This window comes from Nicotiana attenuata, unplaced genomic scaffold, assembly GCF_001879085.1.
Source record: "Nicotiana attenuata strain UT unplaced genomic scaffold, NIATTr2, whole genome shotgun sequence".
Taxonomy (NCBI): Eukaryota; Viridiplantae; Streptophyta; class Magnoliopsida; order Solanales; family Solanaceae; genus Nicotiana; species Nicotiana attenuata.
Window position 1 is genome coordinate 554,695 of NW_017670484.1, and position 18,001 is coordinate 572,695.

The 18,001-nt window shown below is 36.9% G+C and overlaps 1 protein-coding gene across 4 annotated transcripts; it reads left to right on the forward strand.

The window, feature by feature from the left end:
• The first annotated feature begins 374 nt into the window (after window positions 1-374).
• Window positions 375-15,000, forward strand: LOC109240093 (putative ALA-interacting subunit 2). Of its 4 annotated transcripts, none has more exons than XM_019406714.1 (10): window positions 375-581; window positions 1,603-1,777; window positions 5,156-5,217; window positions 5,311-5,385; window positions 5,500-5,616; window positions 7,973-8,043; window positions 8,458-8,755; window positions 9,529-9,818; window positions 13,832-13,886; window positions 14,691-15,000. In XM_019406714.1, exons 2-9 carry the CDS (start codon window positions 1,687-1,689, stop codon window positions 13,881-13,883), a joined length of 1,056 nt encoding a protein of 351 aa, XP_019262259.1. In that variant the 5' UTR covers window positions 375-581; window positions 1,603-1,686; the 3' UTR covers window positions 13,884-13,886; window positions 14,691-15,000. The 4 variants fall into 4 exon arrangements, with proteins under 4 accessions (XP_019262259.1, XP_019262258.1, XP_019262261.1 ...); XM_019406713.1 differs by having other exon boundaries at window positions 1,617-1,777; XM_019406716.1 differs by having other exon boundaries at window positions 1,617-1,777; window positions 14,695-15,000.
• Window positions 15,001-18,001: the final 3,001 nt, after the last annotated feature.

Consider the following 18,001-nt stretch of genomic DNA (forward strand, 5'->3'; position numbering starts at 1 on the left):
TATATATATATATATATATATAGATATCGGCCGATTATTTTTAGTTTAAGCGGTAGATGGTAGATGAACGACTATTTGGGGTAATTCTTCTAAAAAAAAAAATTATAATAGATACAGTTGTTCTTAACTTAGAAAATATATTGGTACTATTTGATTAGAATATCTATGCAATCACAGTTGTTTTCACTTTTTGCAAAAATTGGAAAAAAATTCATTAGTTGTGTTTGGTTTGAGGTTTTTTTTTTTTTTGAAAAACTAGAAAATAATTTTCATTTTTTTTTTGTACAACAAATGACAAACGTTTTGGATTAGTAAATGTTTTCTTAATCGTATTTGTTTTAGAATTTTCCTTTTTTTTTCGTTTTTAGAAACAATACCACGAAAAAGGAAGACTTGTATGGGGAGACTTTCACCTCGTTGCTCGAAACGTATATATGCGTGTTTTCACTATGCTTTTCCTCTGTCAAAAGCAATCTCTCACATTAACTTCTATTCACATTCATCGATTTCCCATATAGATTCTGATTCGCAGTTATATCAACCATTGTACTAGTTCAATTTTCCAATTCTTTGTTTCCCAGGTATGAATTTTAACATCGTCTTTGAATTGCACTATTTAGTGTTTTTCTGCTATATTTTAGAGCGGCCTTAATTGAACTAGAATCTCGATTTTGTAGCTCAATTCCATGTGTATGATCTTTTGAAATTAGCTGTTTTGGTAAATTAACAAGTCCTATTTTGAATGCTTGATCGCACTTCTATTATTGTTATTATAGCAGATGGGTTCGATAAAATCCACTTGTTCCAGTCTTTAGTGTTTGTTTGTTATGAAGGGAAAATATTTCCTCGAAAATAAGTGATTTTTTTGCTTATTTTGTGGTGTTTGATAAAAAAAAAGCAGCTCGGTGCACTAAGCAGAAAATACATTTATATAATAATCTAAGGCATACACTATGGGTGGTTGGGGGTGGGGGTTCGGTTGGGTGGAGGAGTGGGTGGGGGTCCGGACGGAGTTTAGGGGTGTGTCGGGGATTGGGGTGGGGGTGGAGGGTGTTGGGGGTGGAGAGGAGACAATCAGCGCGGAATGCAACTTAAAGAACTTATTTTTCCTACTCTCACCAGGAAAGTCATTTTACTTGTTTTTCTAAGGGAAAATATTTTTCAAACTATTTTGACCAAATATGGGAATATTGGTTTTATTTATACCAAACACATCCATAGTGTTTTATTTCCGATTTGTAAATTTTCTTGATGTTGGAGCTCAATTTTACTACTCACTTTGTCCCATTTTATGTGGTATTTTTTGACTGAGCATGGAGTTTAAGAAAGATGAAGCTTTGGAACTTGTGATCTAAAACAAGCCATTGATATTTTTACGGCAATAAATTATCTCGTTGAGGGTAAAATAAAATTTTTAAAGTTAAATTATTTCTAAATATAGAAATGTATCATTTATTTTTGGGACAGACTAAAAGGGAAACTGGCCACATAGTGGGCTAGAGGGAGTATATTATTTCAATTCTTACAGATTTTCTCAGCAGCCAAATGGCACTTCGACATTAGATTGAATGGGAATTGGAATGTAAAATTTACGGTGTGTAGATTTTTTGCTCCAGCTGCAGGTTCTTGAGTGGATTCTACTGGCGTTTGTATTATTGTTTGAGAACTCCTGGATTATTTGATTGAATGGATGTGGAGGGAGCCGGTACTTTGTCAGGAAATGGTGCAGAATCTGTAGAATCTCGTTCCCGTCCTGTTCGACAACATTTGAATAATGGTAAGCTCAAAGTGCAAAAAGATTCAGTTATCCTATGAGCCAGGTTTTCTGTCATAGTTAAATTCTGTTAAGATTTTGGGGCAAGGGTTTAAGGAAAGAAAACTCCTTTGATTGTAATCAGAAAAAAATTAATAATAAATTGGTGCCAGGTATCTACCCTTATACCCACAACGATCGGCCATATTTTGCTATCCATAATGGGAAAGAGTATTTACCTACTAATATACAACAACAACAACAAAAACTCCAGTGTAATCCCATAAATGGGCTCTAGGGAGGGTAGTGTGTACGCAGACCTTATCCCTACCTTATAAAGATAGAGAGGTTGTTTCCGATAGACCCTCGGCTCAAGGAACAGTGGAGATAAGATAAAGCAGCCAAGTGACAAACTATGGTAACAACAATGTAATATGGCAACGAGCGCGAATGACACATCATGTAATAATAAAGAATCATGATAAGATAATACAAAAATAGTCCTAGTACTACTGGTAAGCCTAGGAAGAACACATTACTATCTGTCAACCTACAACCCTAATCCTCGACCTCCATACCTTTGTGGGTCATATCCTTGGTAAGCTGAAGCAACTACATGTCCTGCCTAATTACCTCTCCCCAATACTTCTTAGGCCTACCCTTTCCCTCCTTAGACTCGCCATGGACAACCCGTTACACCTCCTGACCGGAGCATCTATATCTCTCATCTTCACGTGCCCGAACCATCTCAACCTCGATTCCTACAACTTTTCCTCCACAGATACCACTCCTACCTTGTCCCTAATAACTTCATTCCTAATCGTCATTCCTGGTATGCCCACACATCCATCCCAACATCCTCATTTTAGCTACTTTCATCTTCTGGACATGGGACTTCTTGATGGGCCAACACTCAGCCCCATACAACATAGTCGGTCTAACCACCACTCTGTAGAACTTGCCCTTAAGTTCAGGTGGCACATTCTTATCACACAAAACCCCCGAGGCGAGCCTCCATCTCATCCACCCCGCTCCAATACGATGAGTAACATCCTTGTCAATCTCCCCGCTGCCTTGAATAATAGACCCAAGATACTTGAAACTATCTCTTTTAGGGATGACTTGAGTACCGATCTTCACTTCCATTTCTTCTTCATGCATCCCATCGATGAACTTGCACTCCAAGTACTCAGTGTTTGACCTACTCAACTTGAAACCTTTAGACTCCAGCGTCTGTCTCCAAACTTCCAACCTAGCATCAACTCTGCCTCGCGTCTCGTCAATCAGAACTATGTTATCAGGAAATAGCATACACCATGGCACTTCCCCTTGTATGTGTCGCGTCAGCACATCTAATGCTAAGGCAAACAAAAACGGGCTAAGGGCCGATCCCTGATGCAACCCAATCTCCACTGGGAAATGATCCGAGTCTCCTTTCGCGGTCCTCACCCGAGTCTTTGTCTCTCGTACATGTCCTTTTAATCACCCTAATGTATGCCACCGGGACACCGCTAGCCTCCATACATGTCCATAGTACCTCTCTCGGGACTTTATCATAGGCTTTCTCTAGGTCAATGAATAGCATATGCAAGTCCTTCCTCTACCTGTACCGCTCCACCAATCTCCTCACAAGGTGAATGACTTCTGTAGTAGACCGTCCCGACATAAATCCGAACTGGTTCTCGGGAATAGTAACACTACGTCGCACCCTCCTCTGCACCACCCTCTCCCAAACTTTCATAGTATGTCTCAGCAACTTGATACCCCTATAGTTGTTATAGTCCTGGATATCACCTTGTTTTTATACAATGGGATCATCAAACTCCACCGCCAGTCTTCGGGCATTTTCTTTGTCCTGAAAATGATATTAAACAAACTAGTAAGTCACTCCAAGCCTGCCCGACCCACTTCTTTCCAAAATTCGACTGGGATCTCGTTAGGCCCAGTTGTCTTACCCTTACTAATATAATAGATAGATAACCTGATATGCCACAACTTGAGAAACTTTGCGCCTGCTTTGAATTGTCAAGGACATGCAAAACGCGATAATAGATCTCAGCAATGGAAAAACTGTGGAAGTCCTCAACTTTCTTTGTTTTGACGTGTGGAGAGTGCATATTGATGTTATAGAGCAGAATAACCTTCCATCATGAATACTATGAATTAAAACCAACAAAAACAAAGAAAAAGAAGAAAAAGCTCTTATAGGTGGAAATTTTCTCTCAGCGAGCCAGGTACTTTAAGGAGTAGATCCGAACTAAATATTCAGAAAATGTAAATTTGTTATAGCTGCTGTCAATTGTTAAACTAGAGAAAATTTCTTCTTGTTTTCAAATACTTAATAAATGTTTCTTTTGTGGGTGTTGTTGATGTTATGCTGGTGGCACTTTGGGTTATGTTGATAGAGGTTGAGTTTTGAGTTGTAAGTTGTAACAGCATTGTGTAGGGTTGTGGTTTGTGATGGTTATTAGTTGTTTCTGGTATGTGGTGATGGGGACTTAATGGTAGTGTTAATCGGTGATGGAGATCGTGTTTGCCTTGGTTGACCCTTAGATTAGCTGGGAAGGAATTATGAGGATACTATTAATATGAATTAGGGCGGTGACCTTATGCCATCCTTCTCGTATTTATTAAGACCTTTAATGGGCCTTTACCCAATTCTTATAGAGATATTAGGCAAGACATATAATCAAGTCATGGTATTAGTATGGACACATTTAAGTTTTAACAATAGTTAGGTGAAGAAAATGTTTAATACCAGAGGACTTGCTTGATTTCTACAGAAATGTTAAGATATGAACTCAAAGTAATTGATAGGATCAAGCGAGCGTGACTTTCCTATGAAGAGAGATATAGCGTCCATGTCCATAATAAAGTAAGAGTTTGGTGTGTCTACCTGTTGGTTATAGTTTCTGTTTTTGGGTGAAGTAACGGGATCAAATAAGCTTCCTCAATAGCGTGAAAGCATTCTTTGGAAGATAGGTTCCTATTGTACTACACTTACTAAAGGTTACCATTGTCACTAGAGTCTTGGTAGGTCTGTTTCTTTATAATAAGCATATAAGAGGAGAATATGTGAATTTGAGGAGTTCATTATGCCATCTCTCTACGAAAATATAGAATTGGACAATTGGTTATGTGATTGTGACATTGGGATTGCTGATGCATCTTCAATCAAAATATCAAGTTATGATTATTTCAATTAAGCGTTTGTTCTATATTGATTGGTACTCATCTAGTTGATTTCTTCTTTGCATTATTATCATCAGTTTCCAATTGATCTTCCTCATTTCTCAGTATTATTCATAAGCTTAGACTAATGCAACTCTATTTATACTTCATAATCTATAAATTACAGAAGTTGAGGCTAAATAGTGACATGTTTCATTCTCACATTTGCAGCTGTATATCAGTTTACTCAACAAAATCTCCCAGCATGTAAACCTGTCCTGACACCAGCATGGGTAATTAAATGAGAAGAAGTCTTTCTCTGAAATGACCCATTTCTTTTCTAAAATGACGGGGTATTGAACTATTCTGACTACGTCTCTTAACAGGTCATTTCAATGTTTTTCTTGATAGGCGTCATTTTTATTCCAATTGGACTTCTCTGTCTTCATGCTTCTGAAAGTGTAAGCGTTAGCTCTTCTGTTGATTACATTATTAATCTGTTTGCGTAATCTGTTGGTTTGCCATTCTTGATCAATAAGTTTGGTGTAGATCGTTGACCGGAAAAGCATTTGCAGGTTGTTGAGATTGTTGACAGATATGATACAGATTGTGTGCCAGATCATCTCAAGGGCCAAAAAGTTGCTTACATTAAAGATAGCTCGGTGTCGAAGAATTGTACGCGATACTTAAAGGTGATATTTCATTACAAGTTATGAGCTCACATTCAAGCATGCCTCTTTATCATATGTTGATTCTCCTCACCTTATAAGATATTATGTGTCATCTGCAAAGAACTAGTATTATATAAGCTTTGACTTATTTATGCTCCATCCTACCTGTACACCTCTTATCCACTCCGAAATAGCTTGTAATGACACTTCATTAAGCATTCTTCTGGACGTCCAGTGATGAGGATGTACACTTTGATTGCTCGTAGAAGTTCATCCATGAACACCAATTTCTTACCACTTTATCCCCAGTAAAAAACCTTTTCAATACCAAAACTTGTTTTGGCTCGTACATTGAGTAGAAACCTCCAGCTTCCCTGGCCGTAATCATTCTCCACGGCCAGTATATACATCAGCCCCTGTTTACCTTCTTTTAACATAGCATACAAGCTTTTATTTGCTATAAAAACAGCATCAGTAATCTGCTGGCTTCTAATGAAAGCATTCTGTGTATCGAAAATCAATTTTGATATGAATCGCTTAAACCTTATGGCTGAATATCTAATGACACAATCTTATAGAACTCCGGTTCAAACTGTTTCGCCTGTAATTTTTCATCTAACTGGCACCAATCTGCTGGCTTTAGTGAAATAAAAGTGGTATTGAGGAATTGGTACCTTCTTGGTACTTATAAATAAAAAACTTTACCTTTTCATAAATTAAAAAAAAAGTAGTATTGAGTATTCCTCCCCTCCCCCCCGGGGATTGAGAAGGTTATACAAGTAGTATTTGAGCATTCTTTGCAGAAATACCCATAGATTTTCTAAAAATAATAGACGCGCGCGCACACACACTCTCACATATATACATGCATAAGATAAGAATCGCAGAAGGTCCCAATACTACTATTTTCACACGCTATATTGGTCTTCGTTGTAAAGCTTCCAAAGGTAAGTTCCTTGATTTTTGTGTTGTCATAATGTGTTAAGTGGTTGTATTCACTTCGAGCGAGAGTCCTGTATATTTGTGTATATAATTATTTACTTTCAGAATGCCAAATGTTTTATCATGGAAGGGTTGAGGTCTTATTTTTTGAAGGTGTATAGTAACCATGGCAAACTGTTGTGGATAAAATAGTTAAAAAAGGTGTAGCCAAATACCGTATAATTGTCATTTATCAAAAGATAGCATATTATTATCTAAGCAATGAGGTGGTTATCAAATAATTGTCTGAACAATTAGGTTCTGTGATAGATACTCACCAAACCTGATACTGAAAAAGCAGCAATAGCAGCATTCTTAGCTGATACATGATGATAAAGTGCATCTTTGGAATAAAATTCTTCTTCATTTCCTTCCGAGAGAGCTTTACATACACATTAAAATAAAATAAGGAAACTATATAAATTATGGAAGTCTTTGTTGAACGAGGAAGGCTTGAAAGCCCCTTTCCCCCCATTGAATTGTATAAGCCAAACCCTTCCAATTTCTTTCAATGAATAAGGGAAACCACTGGTTTCAAATAGTAGAAAATTGTTTTGGTAATAAAATATCCAAAAAGCTGCTGGCAATTCATATTGAACCTAAAAACAGCATTGTGGTGGTGATCTTACTTAGTTTTGCTAGTTCTTCATTATTAGCTTATACTTTCATAAGAAGTGCTGAATTAGGAAAAGTGATTTATACAAATAATCTATATGTTTTATGTTATCATACATCCACATGTCACTGCATACTTGCTTCATAAGTATTATAAAAATTCTAAATTAATAGAGTAAATGGAACCTCAGTTACTTTATTAAAAGCTATGTAGCCCGTACTTGCAGCGTTAACATGGGTTTAAAACTTTGTGCAACCATTAAATTCCGGAAATGTTATTTCACCAGCTCTTCTAACATATAGATTTGGACAGAGTTTAAAACTTTGTGCAACTCTGTTCCTACCTCTATTTTCAAGTCTTGGACTGAGTTTTGTGTGTTGCACGAATAATTTTTCTAAATTTCCTACCTCTCTTTTCAAGTCTTGAAGTTTTGTGCATTACACAAATAATTCTTCAAAATTCACCTATATAAAAAAATAAAAACGAACAACTTCTAGAAAATTTTCCGTCATTTGTATTGCTTGGGAAATAGTTTACATTCCTTCTTGTGTCCATATATTGAGGTATAACGTGTTTGACATTGTATCACTCAATCCATGATGCTGATTGCTCAGCAGTATACTGCATCATTTCATTTCTCTCTGCAAGCACAGCCAACCTTTGCCTTCTTGATTTACTCCTGATGGAATTTCCATGATTGGAGCAATCCTCTCTAGTTTGAATATTTTCCTTTATCCTTTTCATTGATTTGTTTTGTGTTTGTAAATTGTCTCTGTGCAGGTGCCTCAAAATATGAAAGCTCCGATTTTCATTTATTATCAACTCGATAACTATTACCAGAACCACAGAAGGTGAAGGCTTTTATCTCCTTTGTTTCATTTTTTTTTCAAGTACCAACTTTTGCTGGTAAGTTTAAGTTGATGGAAGATTGGAATTAGTGGCATTTTAAATTAGTTGAGTATCTCAACATTTATAAGTTTCTCTCTCTCTCTCTCTCTCTCTCTCTCTCTCTCTCTCTCTCTCTCTCTTTTTTAATTATATGTTTGCAATAGCAGATTCTTTTCTCAGTTATGCCACATTCTTATTGCATTTTATACTAGTTGTACCATTTTGTTTTCTCTATTATCTTTATTCACCCATTTCCTTTTGGAGTGCTGCGGTGCTAGTACATTTTTCATAAATTTATTCCTCTGTTTGAAGTACATTTCATGCTCTATCTTCTTGGAATTTTTCTTTTCTGACTCAGCTTGGTTCTTTCTATCCAGGTATGTTAAAAGCAGAAGTGATAAACAGCTTTTACACGGTCTAAAGTACAAAGATACAAGTTCTTGCAACCCTGAAGGCGAAAATAATGGTCTCCCAATTGTTCCTTGTGGTTTGATTGCATGGAGCTTGTTTAACGACACATACTCCTTTTTCCGTGGAATAGATGCTTTAAAAGTTAACAAGAAAAATATTGCTTGGAGAAGTGATCGTGAACATAAATTTGGGAAGCATGTTTATCCATTCAATTTCCAGAGTGGGTCTCTAATTGGTGGTGCAACGTTGGATCCTGACATTCCTGTAAGGCCTTTTGACAGATGCACCAACTTTGACTATTCCTTTCTGTTAAATGAAACATATGTGATGTTTATGAAATTGAAAGTTAAACCAAGGCATATAAATTAAGGAGCTGTCCTTCATTTTTGAGTCGATATCTCTGCTAGAATCCTTAGGCTAAATAAGATGGAAAATGAAATGACCAATGGAAAAATAAGTATCAATCTTAATAAGTTTCAAATTTCCCTGGATGAACGTGTACATGAGTCACTACTAACATTCAGACCAAATACTGATCATGGAAAGTGATTATGCCTCTGTTCTAGATTCCCAACCAGATGCTGTCAGGCTGTTTCTTGTGCCCTGATGCAGTTTCTTGCTTTTCACAAAAATAAGAACAGTCAACTTAAGATTTCTTGCTAGATTTCATTCTTAAATGTGGCACTATGAGTTGAGATAATGCATTCATGAATTGTGTCTTTATAGACTTTAATATTTTCTTGGATGAACGTGTACCTGAGTCACTACTAAGCATCTTAGATGTGGCACTCATGAGTTGAGTGTTTATATCACTTTCTCCATTTTGAATCTTTGCTTAAGTATTGGAATTTTAAGCACGTCGTTTGGTGAAGGATTGATTTCGTTGGTTAAGCATATATTATGACTTCAACATTGTGATTCTAGCTTTCTCTTTCAAAAGTATATGGATTTGTCTTCTGTCTAATTCTCTTCTCTAATGTTCTCCTATTTCATGAATCATATTTCCTCTTTGGAATGGGATTGATGGTATCAACCAGCTAAGTGATCAGGAGGATTTCATTGTATGGATGCGTACTGCTGCTCTCCCTAGCTTCCGTAAGTTATATGGGAGAATTGAAGAAGACTTAAATGAAGATGATTTAATTATGGTGAAGCTAGCAAACAACTACAACACATACAGCTTTGGTGGAAGGAAAAAACTTGTTCTTTCAACAACCAGCTGGCTGGGAGGCCGGAATAACTTCCTTGGAATGTCCTACATTGCCGTCGGCTCTTCATTTATCTTCCTCGCTTTTGTCTTCTTATTGCTTCATGTGAAAAATCCAAGGTAAACATTCATGTGGGCCAATATACAAATTAATGCTTCAAGATACCCTTTTATATCTGCCAAAATCCTGTTCTGTACTTACATGTGCTTCATGGTGTAATGTGGGGGCATCCTTTCTACCCCATCCCCCTCTGCCTCTTCCCTTCAATAAAAAGGAAATAGAGATGCCGATTTTCCATTTAGACCATCTAAGAAACAGGCGAAATTGCAGTTGAGATTAGCTAAGGGATTACAGTGGAAGCATAAACACATAATCCTATTTAAAACGTGAACATTTTAGAGATCTGTTCTTTTTCCTCGTCGGATATGCAAAGTTCTTAAAAAAAAAGTACGTGAATAAAAAGACTGGAATAAAAGGATCATGAAATGTGTCCATCTAAAAGTTAGGCAAAGGTCAACTGGCATGATGACAATGTGTGACTGAACCAAGTATGCTATGATAATATTGCATTGTTGCTAGCAGTGCTTTTCTTCATGTTATATTGTAGATTTATTGATTAGCTAAGATGCATTTAGTATTTTGTTTTTAAGCTAGCTTAGTACTAGTATGTAAGGATAGTCAAGTTTTGTATTTGTGTCAATTTGTTATCAGGCTTCTCAGTTATCCTAATTCCTTTGCATGCTTAAATTTTAATGTTTAGCTTTCTGGCAGTTGCCTGATCTTATATTTGGGGGGGGGGGGGGGGTTGTTGAGTTTGAGTTCCTAGTTAGGTCGTGTAGTCACGGTCTGATCCACTGCTCCTAGCCTTTAATCTCTACAATTTCTTGAATAATTTTCTTGTAGAAGGCAATTGCTTACTTTTATTAAATGACATGGTTAAATAGTTGGGACTTCAGATTGAGTTTCACCAAGCATACCTTTAAATCCTTTTCCTTTCCCTTAACACCAGCAGTGTTCTTATTAACATAATCCATTTAGAGGCAACAAGCAAATGTAATATCACCCAAAGATGTCCTCAGGAATCAGGAGACTGACACCCCTCAGATCCCTGGTTTGCCTTTACTCATCATGGTTGAGCATCAGCAGCTGCAATTTGGTTTAATATCCCACAAAGCATCTTGAACTGGAAGGTCAAGATAAGCTTCCGTGGTTTGAATAATGGTATTCATAGTGTAGATTTTTATCTGCTCAGAGGGAAAAGAAGCAGAAATGAGATCTAGTATAACACGACGTATATAATGCTTGAGCTTGTGATGGAAGCTTATTGGTGCCAATATATAAGCAATTTCTATTTTCCAGATTCCCCATGATATGATGGAGACAGCCTGATACAGTTCATGGAGAAGTGTATTGGTGACATCAAACCCATTGACCCAATCTAGTCAAACTGTCCCACTAGGAAGGTGTGAGCCCTTTTCATTTCCCATTGCAGGTGCTTCTCTTAATATAATTCCTATTGTCCTCTGCGGTTTTCTACTAGATATGGCTGTCCACCTCCGACTTACAGAAAGGTCCAGAAAAACCAATTGGCTTGTTTAGACTAAATTCCACCATGTTTTTGCAGGCAAGGGTCTGTTATCATCACAAACAGTTATAGATTCTCCATCTTCTTCCCCTTGGCAGCATAGAGCCTTCGACTAGTTGAATAGCTGCAGTAACATTTTGTAGTCCCTCCCTGATCAATCCAGGAGAAAGTAATTAGTTACCTTTCTGAGAGTTGAGCATATTATAAATTAGCTAGAAAAAAGTTTCCAAGGATGTAAAGAGATTGAGAAAGAGAGATTTAATATATTATTCTCTTTAAACATTATTTGTTTTTATGTTAACAAAAAACTAGTGCCCAAAGGGCTTTGATCTAGTGGTAAAAGCACAGTGTGTGATGTGTGCATTAGGCGCACGTCACGAGTTTGAACCCTATTGTAGATAAAAGCATGGTATTTAAGTGGAGAAGGGTAGAGGGGCGGACCCATTACTCATTGAGTTTCGAACCGTGCACCAAGTGACCTAAAGGAATTCTTGGTTATTGAAAAAAAGAAAAGTCAACCAACAACTGGTAGCAAACCTTCTGTTGATTAAATTGTGCTTGGGATATCAATTGAAGTAAATAAAAGGCAATCTTACAAGTAGCATTATTATTGTTAAGTTACTAGAATATTATGTTTAGTAACAGTCACTTGTAAGATCACCCACCTGTGGAAAGGAAGCTTGGAGCTAGAATCAAGTATAATAATCTTCGAGATGAATTCTCATTAAGGATTCTATATTATGATATGTTCAGATGAGAGTTATAAGTACTTCGGCTATCCCTTATGCCAGTAATATCAGAGAGGCCAGATGATCATGTTTTTATTCAACTCTTTACCTAATACCGCTGGGTTCATCTGTTGGAATTGAAAAAACAAGGAAAAGACTGGCTGTGTTACTTATGACTGATAAATCATGGTTTCACCGAAAACTTTGAATCATAATCTAAGTTGCTCGGACTCGGGTGCGAGTATCCGATACGGGGATGATCCGAGTATCGGATTCGGCAAAATCTAAATTTTAAGAGTCGGGGGTGCGGATCCGGATATGGATACGGGTGTGGGGATTCGGCTAATAAAAAATAGAGCTATAAAAATATTATAAATTTTGAGAGATATTCTGTAAAAAAAACTTACATGAATATTATAGAATTCAATTTTTCATTCTCCAAGATGGACATTATTCTATCATTCTTCTAAATCTGTTCTATTTTTTATTTTGAGAAATCAAAATCTCAATTTTTCTCCTAAATTTGTTGATGAACTCCGGTCAAAGTGTCCGGAGTCAGTTGACCGAATCCGGGACGTATCCCGCTCCCGTCCCCGTCTCGTATCGGGACGGGGATGGCACCAAAATCGAAGAGTCCGCGCAACTTAGATCATAATTATCCAATAAAATTAGTTTTTTTTGGGGGGGAGGGGGGGGGGGAGTGGAAGGAAGGGTGAGTGAGTTCATTGTTATAATACAAAAGTTTAGAACCAACATTCTAACGAAACGTAAGTCTAGAACCAGAGCTGAAATAGATAATATCACCATAGAAGAGGTGGTTGATTTTCTGAACCGGCATGAATGAGGAGCCCTGAAACTAGGCACGACAAATAGTTGATCAAATGAGGCCGGTTGATTTGTTTCAGAGGGGCATACTTTCTGGTATTATTTTGGTATGTATTCTTTCTGGTATGTTTTGTTCAGAACTCACCTTCTGGTAAACTATTCATCCAACAATGAAGCCGATGGATGTTCAATTTCATATTGTTCAAAGATGTTTCCCTCGATTCAAATTTTTCTATTTCCATAGCAGATTTTACGGTTCAACAACTCTCATTACGGGTTCCTCTTGGACGAGCTTCATACAGATTGTCAACTTTTTCAAGGCCTTGACTTTTGCTTGGTACATCTGATTTAATAATTACAATTTTGAAGCTTTCTGGACTCCCACCAATTTAAAAGATGGAGTTCTGCTGTACGGAATTCATAGTATGACTTAAGAAATTTTATTTCATGTGCTGCATGATGGTTTTTGGTGGGGTGGGGTGGGGGGGAGGGCCCATCTTTTTTTCTTCCATTTTCTGCCAAAATATTTGCCCACGTCTTCGTGACAAGTTGAAATGTCTTCACTTATAGGCCTGGCCCTAGGACTTAAATCGTTTGCTGTGGCTGCAAACAGGCACAAGTTTGCAGGAGATTCTTGCAGTGGAATATAGAAAATGTAAGAATAGCAAGTATTGGCTGAAGGGACTCTGAGAAGGGGATCGCCTCCAGTTAGAGAGGGTGGATGGTTGTTGATAGGGTATCTAAACTGTTGTGTTTTAGTTCCCTCTGGGTGACTAACAGTTTGACAACTTGACATATTGCTAGCTTTTTGTTTTTTCCTTTCCATGACACCAAGATGACTTTAAAATCTGGCTCACTGCAAATTATTAGTATATTTTCTGTAGAAAGTGCTCAGAGTTATTAACCTAGCTTTGGTTCAGTGATACTAAGAGGTTTATACATCCCATTGAAGTCATTGTTGTGCAGACTTTGATTTGAGCTCCCCTTTATGCAGGCCTTATGGAGATACAAATTTATCATGGAACAGGAAAGGCATGTCAAACTAGAAGGTATTACTACCGCTAAATTGCAAATTCCTCTTTGAAAAACTTGGCTTTATGAACGAACTGAAGTTCTTATTAATGAGAACAACAGAATATTTGTTAGGAGGTCGCACTGTGTTCATAAAGGTTATGATTGGGTGTTGGAATAGTAAACAAAAACAATCTGGTATATCATTTCAGTAATCCGTTTCTTGCTAAGATCTATATGTATCTTCAACATTTGCTAAGACCTAACAGAATTCGCTGAAATTTACCAAAATCCTAGCTACTGCTGGCTGAATATGTAACATGAACAACTGTAAGTAAGCTAACTAGCTATTTAGTGTGAATTTGCAAGATGAATCAGATAATTCTCGTCTTCTACTAGTAATATTCAAATTTCATCCAAATGATCAATAAAGTATAGGTTGATGAAATTGAATGGAATTAGCTTGTGCAATCTTTTAAGGTTTGATGTTGCTTGAATGACTAAATCCATTTTATGGGAGTTAATCCAAGGGTATCAATGTTATATTTTATCAAAGAATTGAATAAAAGGGCAGCCCGGTGCATTAAGCTACTGCTATGAGCGGGGTCCGGAGAAGGGTCGGACCACAAGGGTCTATTCTACGGAGCCTTACCCTATATTTCTGCAAGAGACTGTTTCCATGGCTCGAACCTGTGACCTCCTGGTCACATGGGAGCAACTTTAGGCTCCCCTTCTATCCAAGTATTGAATGTTTACTCAAAAGTACTATGGTAGTCGGAACTTGTATTGGTTGCATACATTAGTCCTTTGTTATTTAGATAACCATAATGTTATATGTGCAGATAGATTTCCTTGAAAGACACCTCCTGGTATATAAATGAAGTTATATCAGATATTTTCAGAGCAAAAAGATCAAAAGTATACATTACAGAATCTGCGAACTATTCATACAATCAGTCTGTGACTTGATATGTTAGCGCAACTGTACCTTTTGCCGATGAGTTATGTAAGCATATATGTTTTGTATAGTTTATATGAAAGATTACGAAGAGGCTATTATTGGTGTTCAAGAGGTCAATTTCCATTGGGTGTCCTATAATATTTCCTTTGAGAATACAGCATGTGTGTACTTAAGACACCATACTTTGTGAAGTTTGTTTCCGATAGACCCGCGGCTCACGAGAAGCATACTCGCATCATTTGTTGAAAGTATGCTTGTGTAGACATGACAAACATATCTAATTACTAATCTTTTATTTCTGCGTTAAAAGAATTAGAACTAGGAGAAAAGGAAACAAGAAAAAGAGAAGGATGACCTAGTATTACCATACAATGATAGTCATCCTCATCCATCAGCATCTCAAGACCCTCCAATACATAATCAACCCCATGGTTCTTATACCCTAATTACATTAAAAACTTTAGAAAATTTAAAAACCTAAACGAATTAGTTGAAATTTTGAAAAAAAAAGTGTCTAGCATATTAATATATGTATAAACAATATGATAGTAAAAAAATAACACGAGTTAAATCAACTGCAATATCTTAGCAATTCAAACACAAAGGAAAAACAAACATGACTTCATACTGTAACTCTTAACAAGTAGATAGTCATGAGCCTTTTTCTTAGTATTATAATTTGAAAAATTACTCTTTTCAATATAGCAGGCGCAATCAGAGGCGGACCTATTCATGTAGAAGAGGGGTCACCGGACCCCGTTATCTTCAGCAAAAATTCTGAATGTATAATCGTATATATGTTGAAAACGGTCATATATTGCTCGAAACCCTTAAGATTAAAAGTCCGACGGGGCACTGGTTGAGCACTTCGCTTATGTACCCCCGCCACCTTCAAATCCCGGATCTGCCTCTGGGCGCAACGAATGAAAGTAAACGACAATACATAGTGCATTTGAGAACAAAAATCAATCTCTGACTATATATTCTTCAAACATAACATCTTATTACAATATCATTATGAAAAATGAATGTCAAAATTGGAACAAAAAGGTTCGACTCCACCTCCTATATATTAAACCATAGTGTATCTGTTAATCAATGTATAAGCAAGAATGGAAAGTAAAAGAACATATAATACTTTTTGATCGATAAAATCTTGATGAATTTTAATTTCTTCTTCTGCAATTGTCTCTAATTTTGGAGCATTGGAAAGCCTACGAGGAGAAATAAAGCGTGCTGGTGCAACTTCTACAATATTATTCATGTATCTCCTTGCCATGCACTTGTCTTAATTAATTTCTTGTTTCAACAAGAAATTAAACTTTTGTGGAATTTTTGGAGGAGTGTAAAAGGTAATTGAGTATTTTTTATTTTTTTATTTTTATGTTAAGAAACTAAGATTTGATGTTAATTTATACTAGCTTGTTTGAGTAAATGTAGGGTTGAAAATCATTTTTTATTAGTGATAACCGTGAAAATAGATACTCCTCGCGTTTGTTAAGAAGTTTTAGATGAATTAGTGGTCTATATATGATTGGCGAGTGAAAATAAAATCACAATTTACTTCCATAAATCTCGTGGTCAAATGTCGTTTCAATATTATATTCCTTTTTTTAGTGCCTAATTACCATGCAAATACCCCCCCAACCCCCCAACCCCCTACCCCCCAAAAAAAAAAGAAAAAAAAAAGAAAAGAAGAAGAAGCTAAAATCTAGGCAGTCCATGCTCAGCTTCTTTACGTCTCTTTACTAATTCCAATTTTTTCCTATGGACTAATGGACAGAAATTGAACAACGCCGACGAACAACGAACCACCCGTAAAACACACGGGAATTTTTATGTACAGATGAAGAAGAAGATCAGAAAATTTTGTAAATAAAGATTCTGGGATTCAAAGAATATTTATAGATCATTTGGTACTGTTTCTGAAAAGGTTTGAAACCTTTCAGAAATAACCATAACTGTTGGAACAGGTGTGAAACAGAAATATTGCGGGAAATAACAAACAGATTTAAAATAATCCGGGAAAGAAAACGGACCGGACTGGACCTGGTCGCGGGTCGCGGTTCATGGGTTATTCCGGATTGAATTTTCATTAATTAATTAAATAATTGAAAGAAATTTTGTCCACAAAGATTAATCAATCTATCTTTGACCAAATCCGAAGCCGAAGCCGAAGCCGAGCCGAGCGAGCGAGCAACGACGACAGCGCGAGGCCTGCCTTCTTCTTAACTCTTTAAGAGCTAGAAGAAGAGCAATTGTATAAATACCCATCAAAAGTCTTTTCTTCCTCCAATATGGAACAATGTCCCTTTGCCAAGGAGTGAAACTCAAATATTTCATTTTTCCTCCATTTCCCATTCACCCTCTTTAAGCTACACCAAGCTTAAAAGCCCAACAATCCCCACATGAATGTGGAATGACTATAAAATAAAGAAATACATGGACGCGCGTGTGTTTGCCATGCAAGAATTAATTGCATCTGGATAGGTAGGTTTCCCTTTGAACTTTCCGTAGTGAACTTATATCAGATATACTCGGTCAATCGGTAGATTTGATATCTTTGAACCGTCGAGCTTTGTTGTATACCTAGACAACATAAGTCATACAATCAATCCTTAACCATATATGGTTCTCACGGTTGTGTTCGTTTCAGCCATGAACACCGCCTGGTTTCATGAGTGCTTAGAGAATGGGCCTTTACTTTCATTCCACTTGAAGCGGCTTACACTTCACACTCACATATGTGATTTCTAAACGTATAATCCTATAGACACACTATCTGGTCATATCCTGCCAGACTTAGCAAATCATTAAAAAGCTTTAAGCTTTATTGACTCATCAAAAAGCCTTAATGCTTTACCTCGATTTGTGAACATTGTCTTAATCACGAGAACGGGTTGAGTTGTTCGACAATGTTGAACCGTCATTCATAACTTTGTTTGATCTCTTTGAACCTAGCTCGTTGGATCTCCAGTCTGCTAGGTAGAGTTACCGCCATGATGACTTGTCCTAGACCTTAACCCCATTCTTCACCGGCCTTATCTAAAACTATGAATTCAGATTCCATTGTAGAACGGGCGATGCATGTTTCTTTGGATGATTTCCAAGACACTGCTCCACCCCCAATTGTGAAAACATATCAACTCGTGGATTTAACTTCAGATGATCCGGTGATCTAATTTGCATCAC

What these genes read in the sequence shown, in the direction of transcription:
- LOC109240093 (XM_019406714.1), top strand. Translation starts at nt 1,687, where the DNA reads ATGGATGTGGAGGGAGCCGGTACTTTGTCAGGAAATGGTGCAGAATCT. An exon ending in TCGACAACATTTGAATAATG is followed by an intron (nt 1,778 to 5,155) that starts GTAAGCTCAAAG and finishes TCACATTTGCAG; the next exon opens with CTGTATATCAGTTTACTCAA. An exon ending in CGTTGGATCCTGACATTCCT is followed by an intron (nt 8,756 to 9,528) that starts GTAAGGCCTTTT and finishes GGTATCAACCAG; the next exon opens with CTAAGTGATCAGGAGGATTT.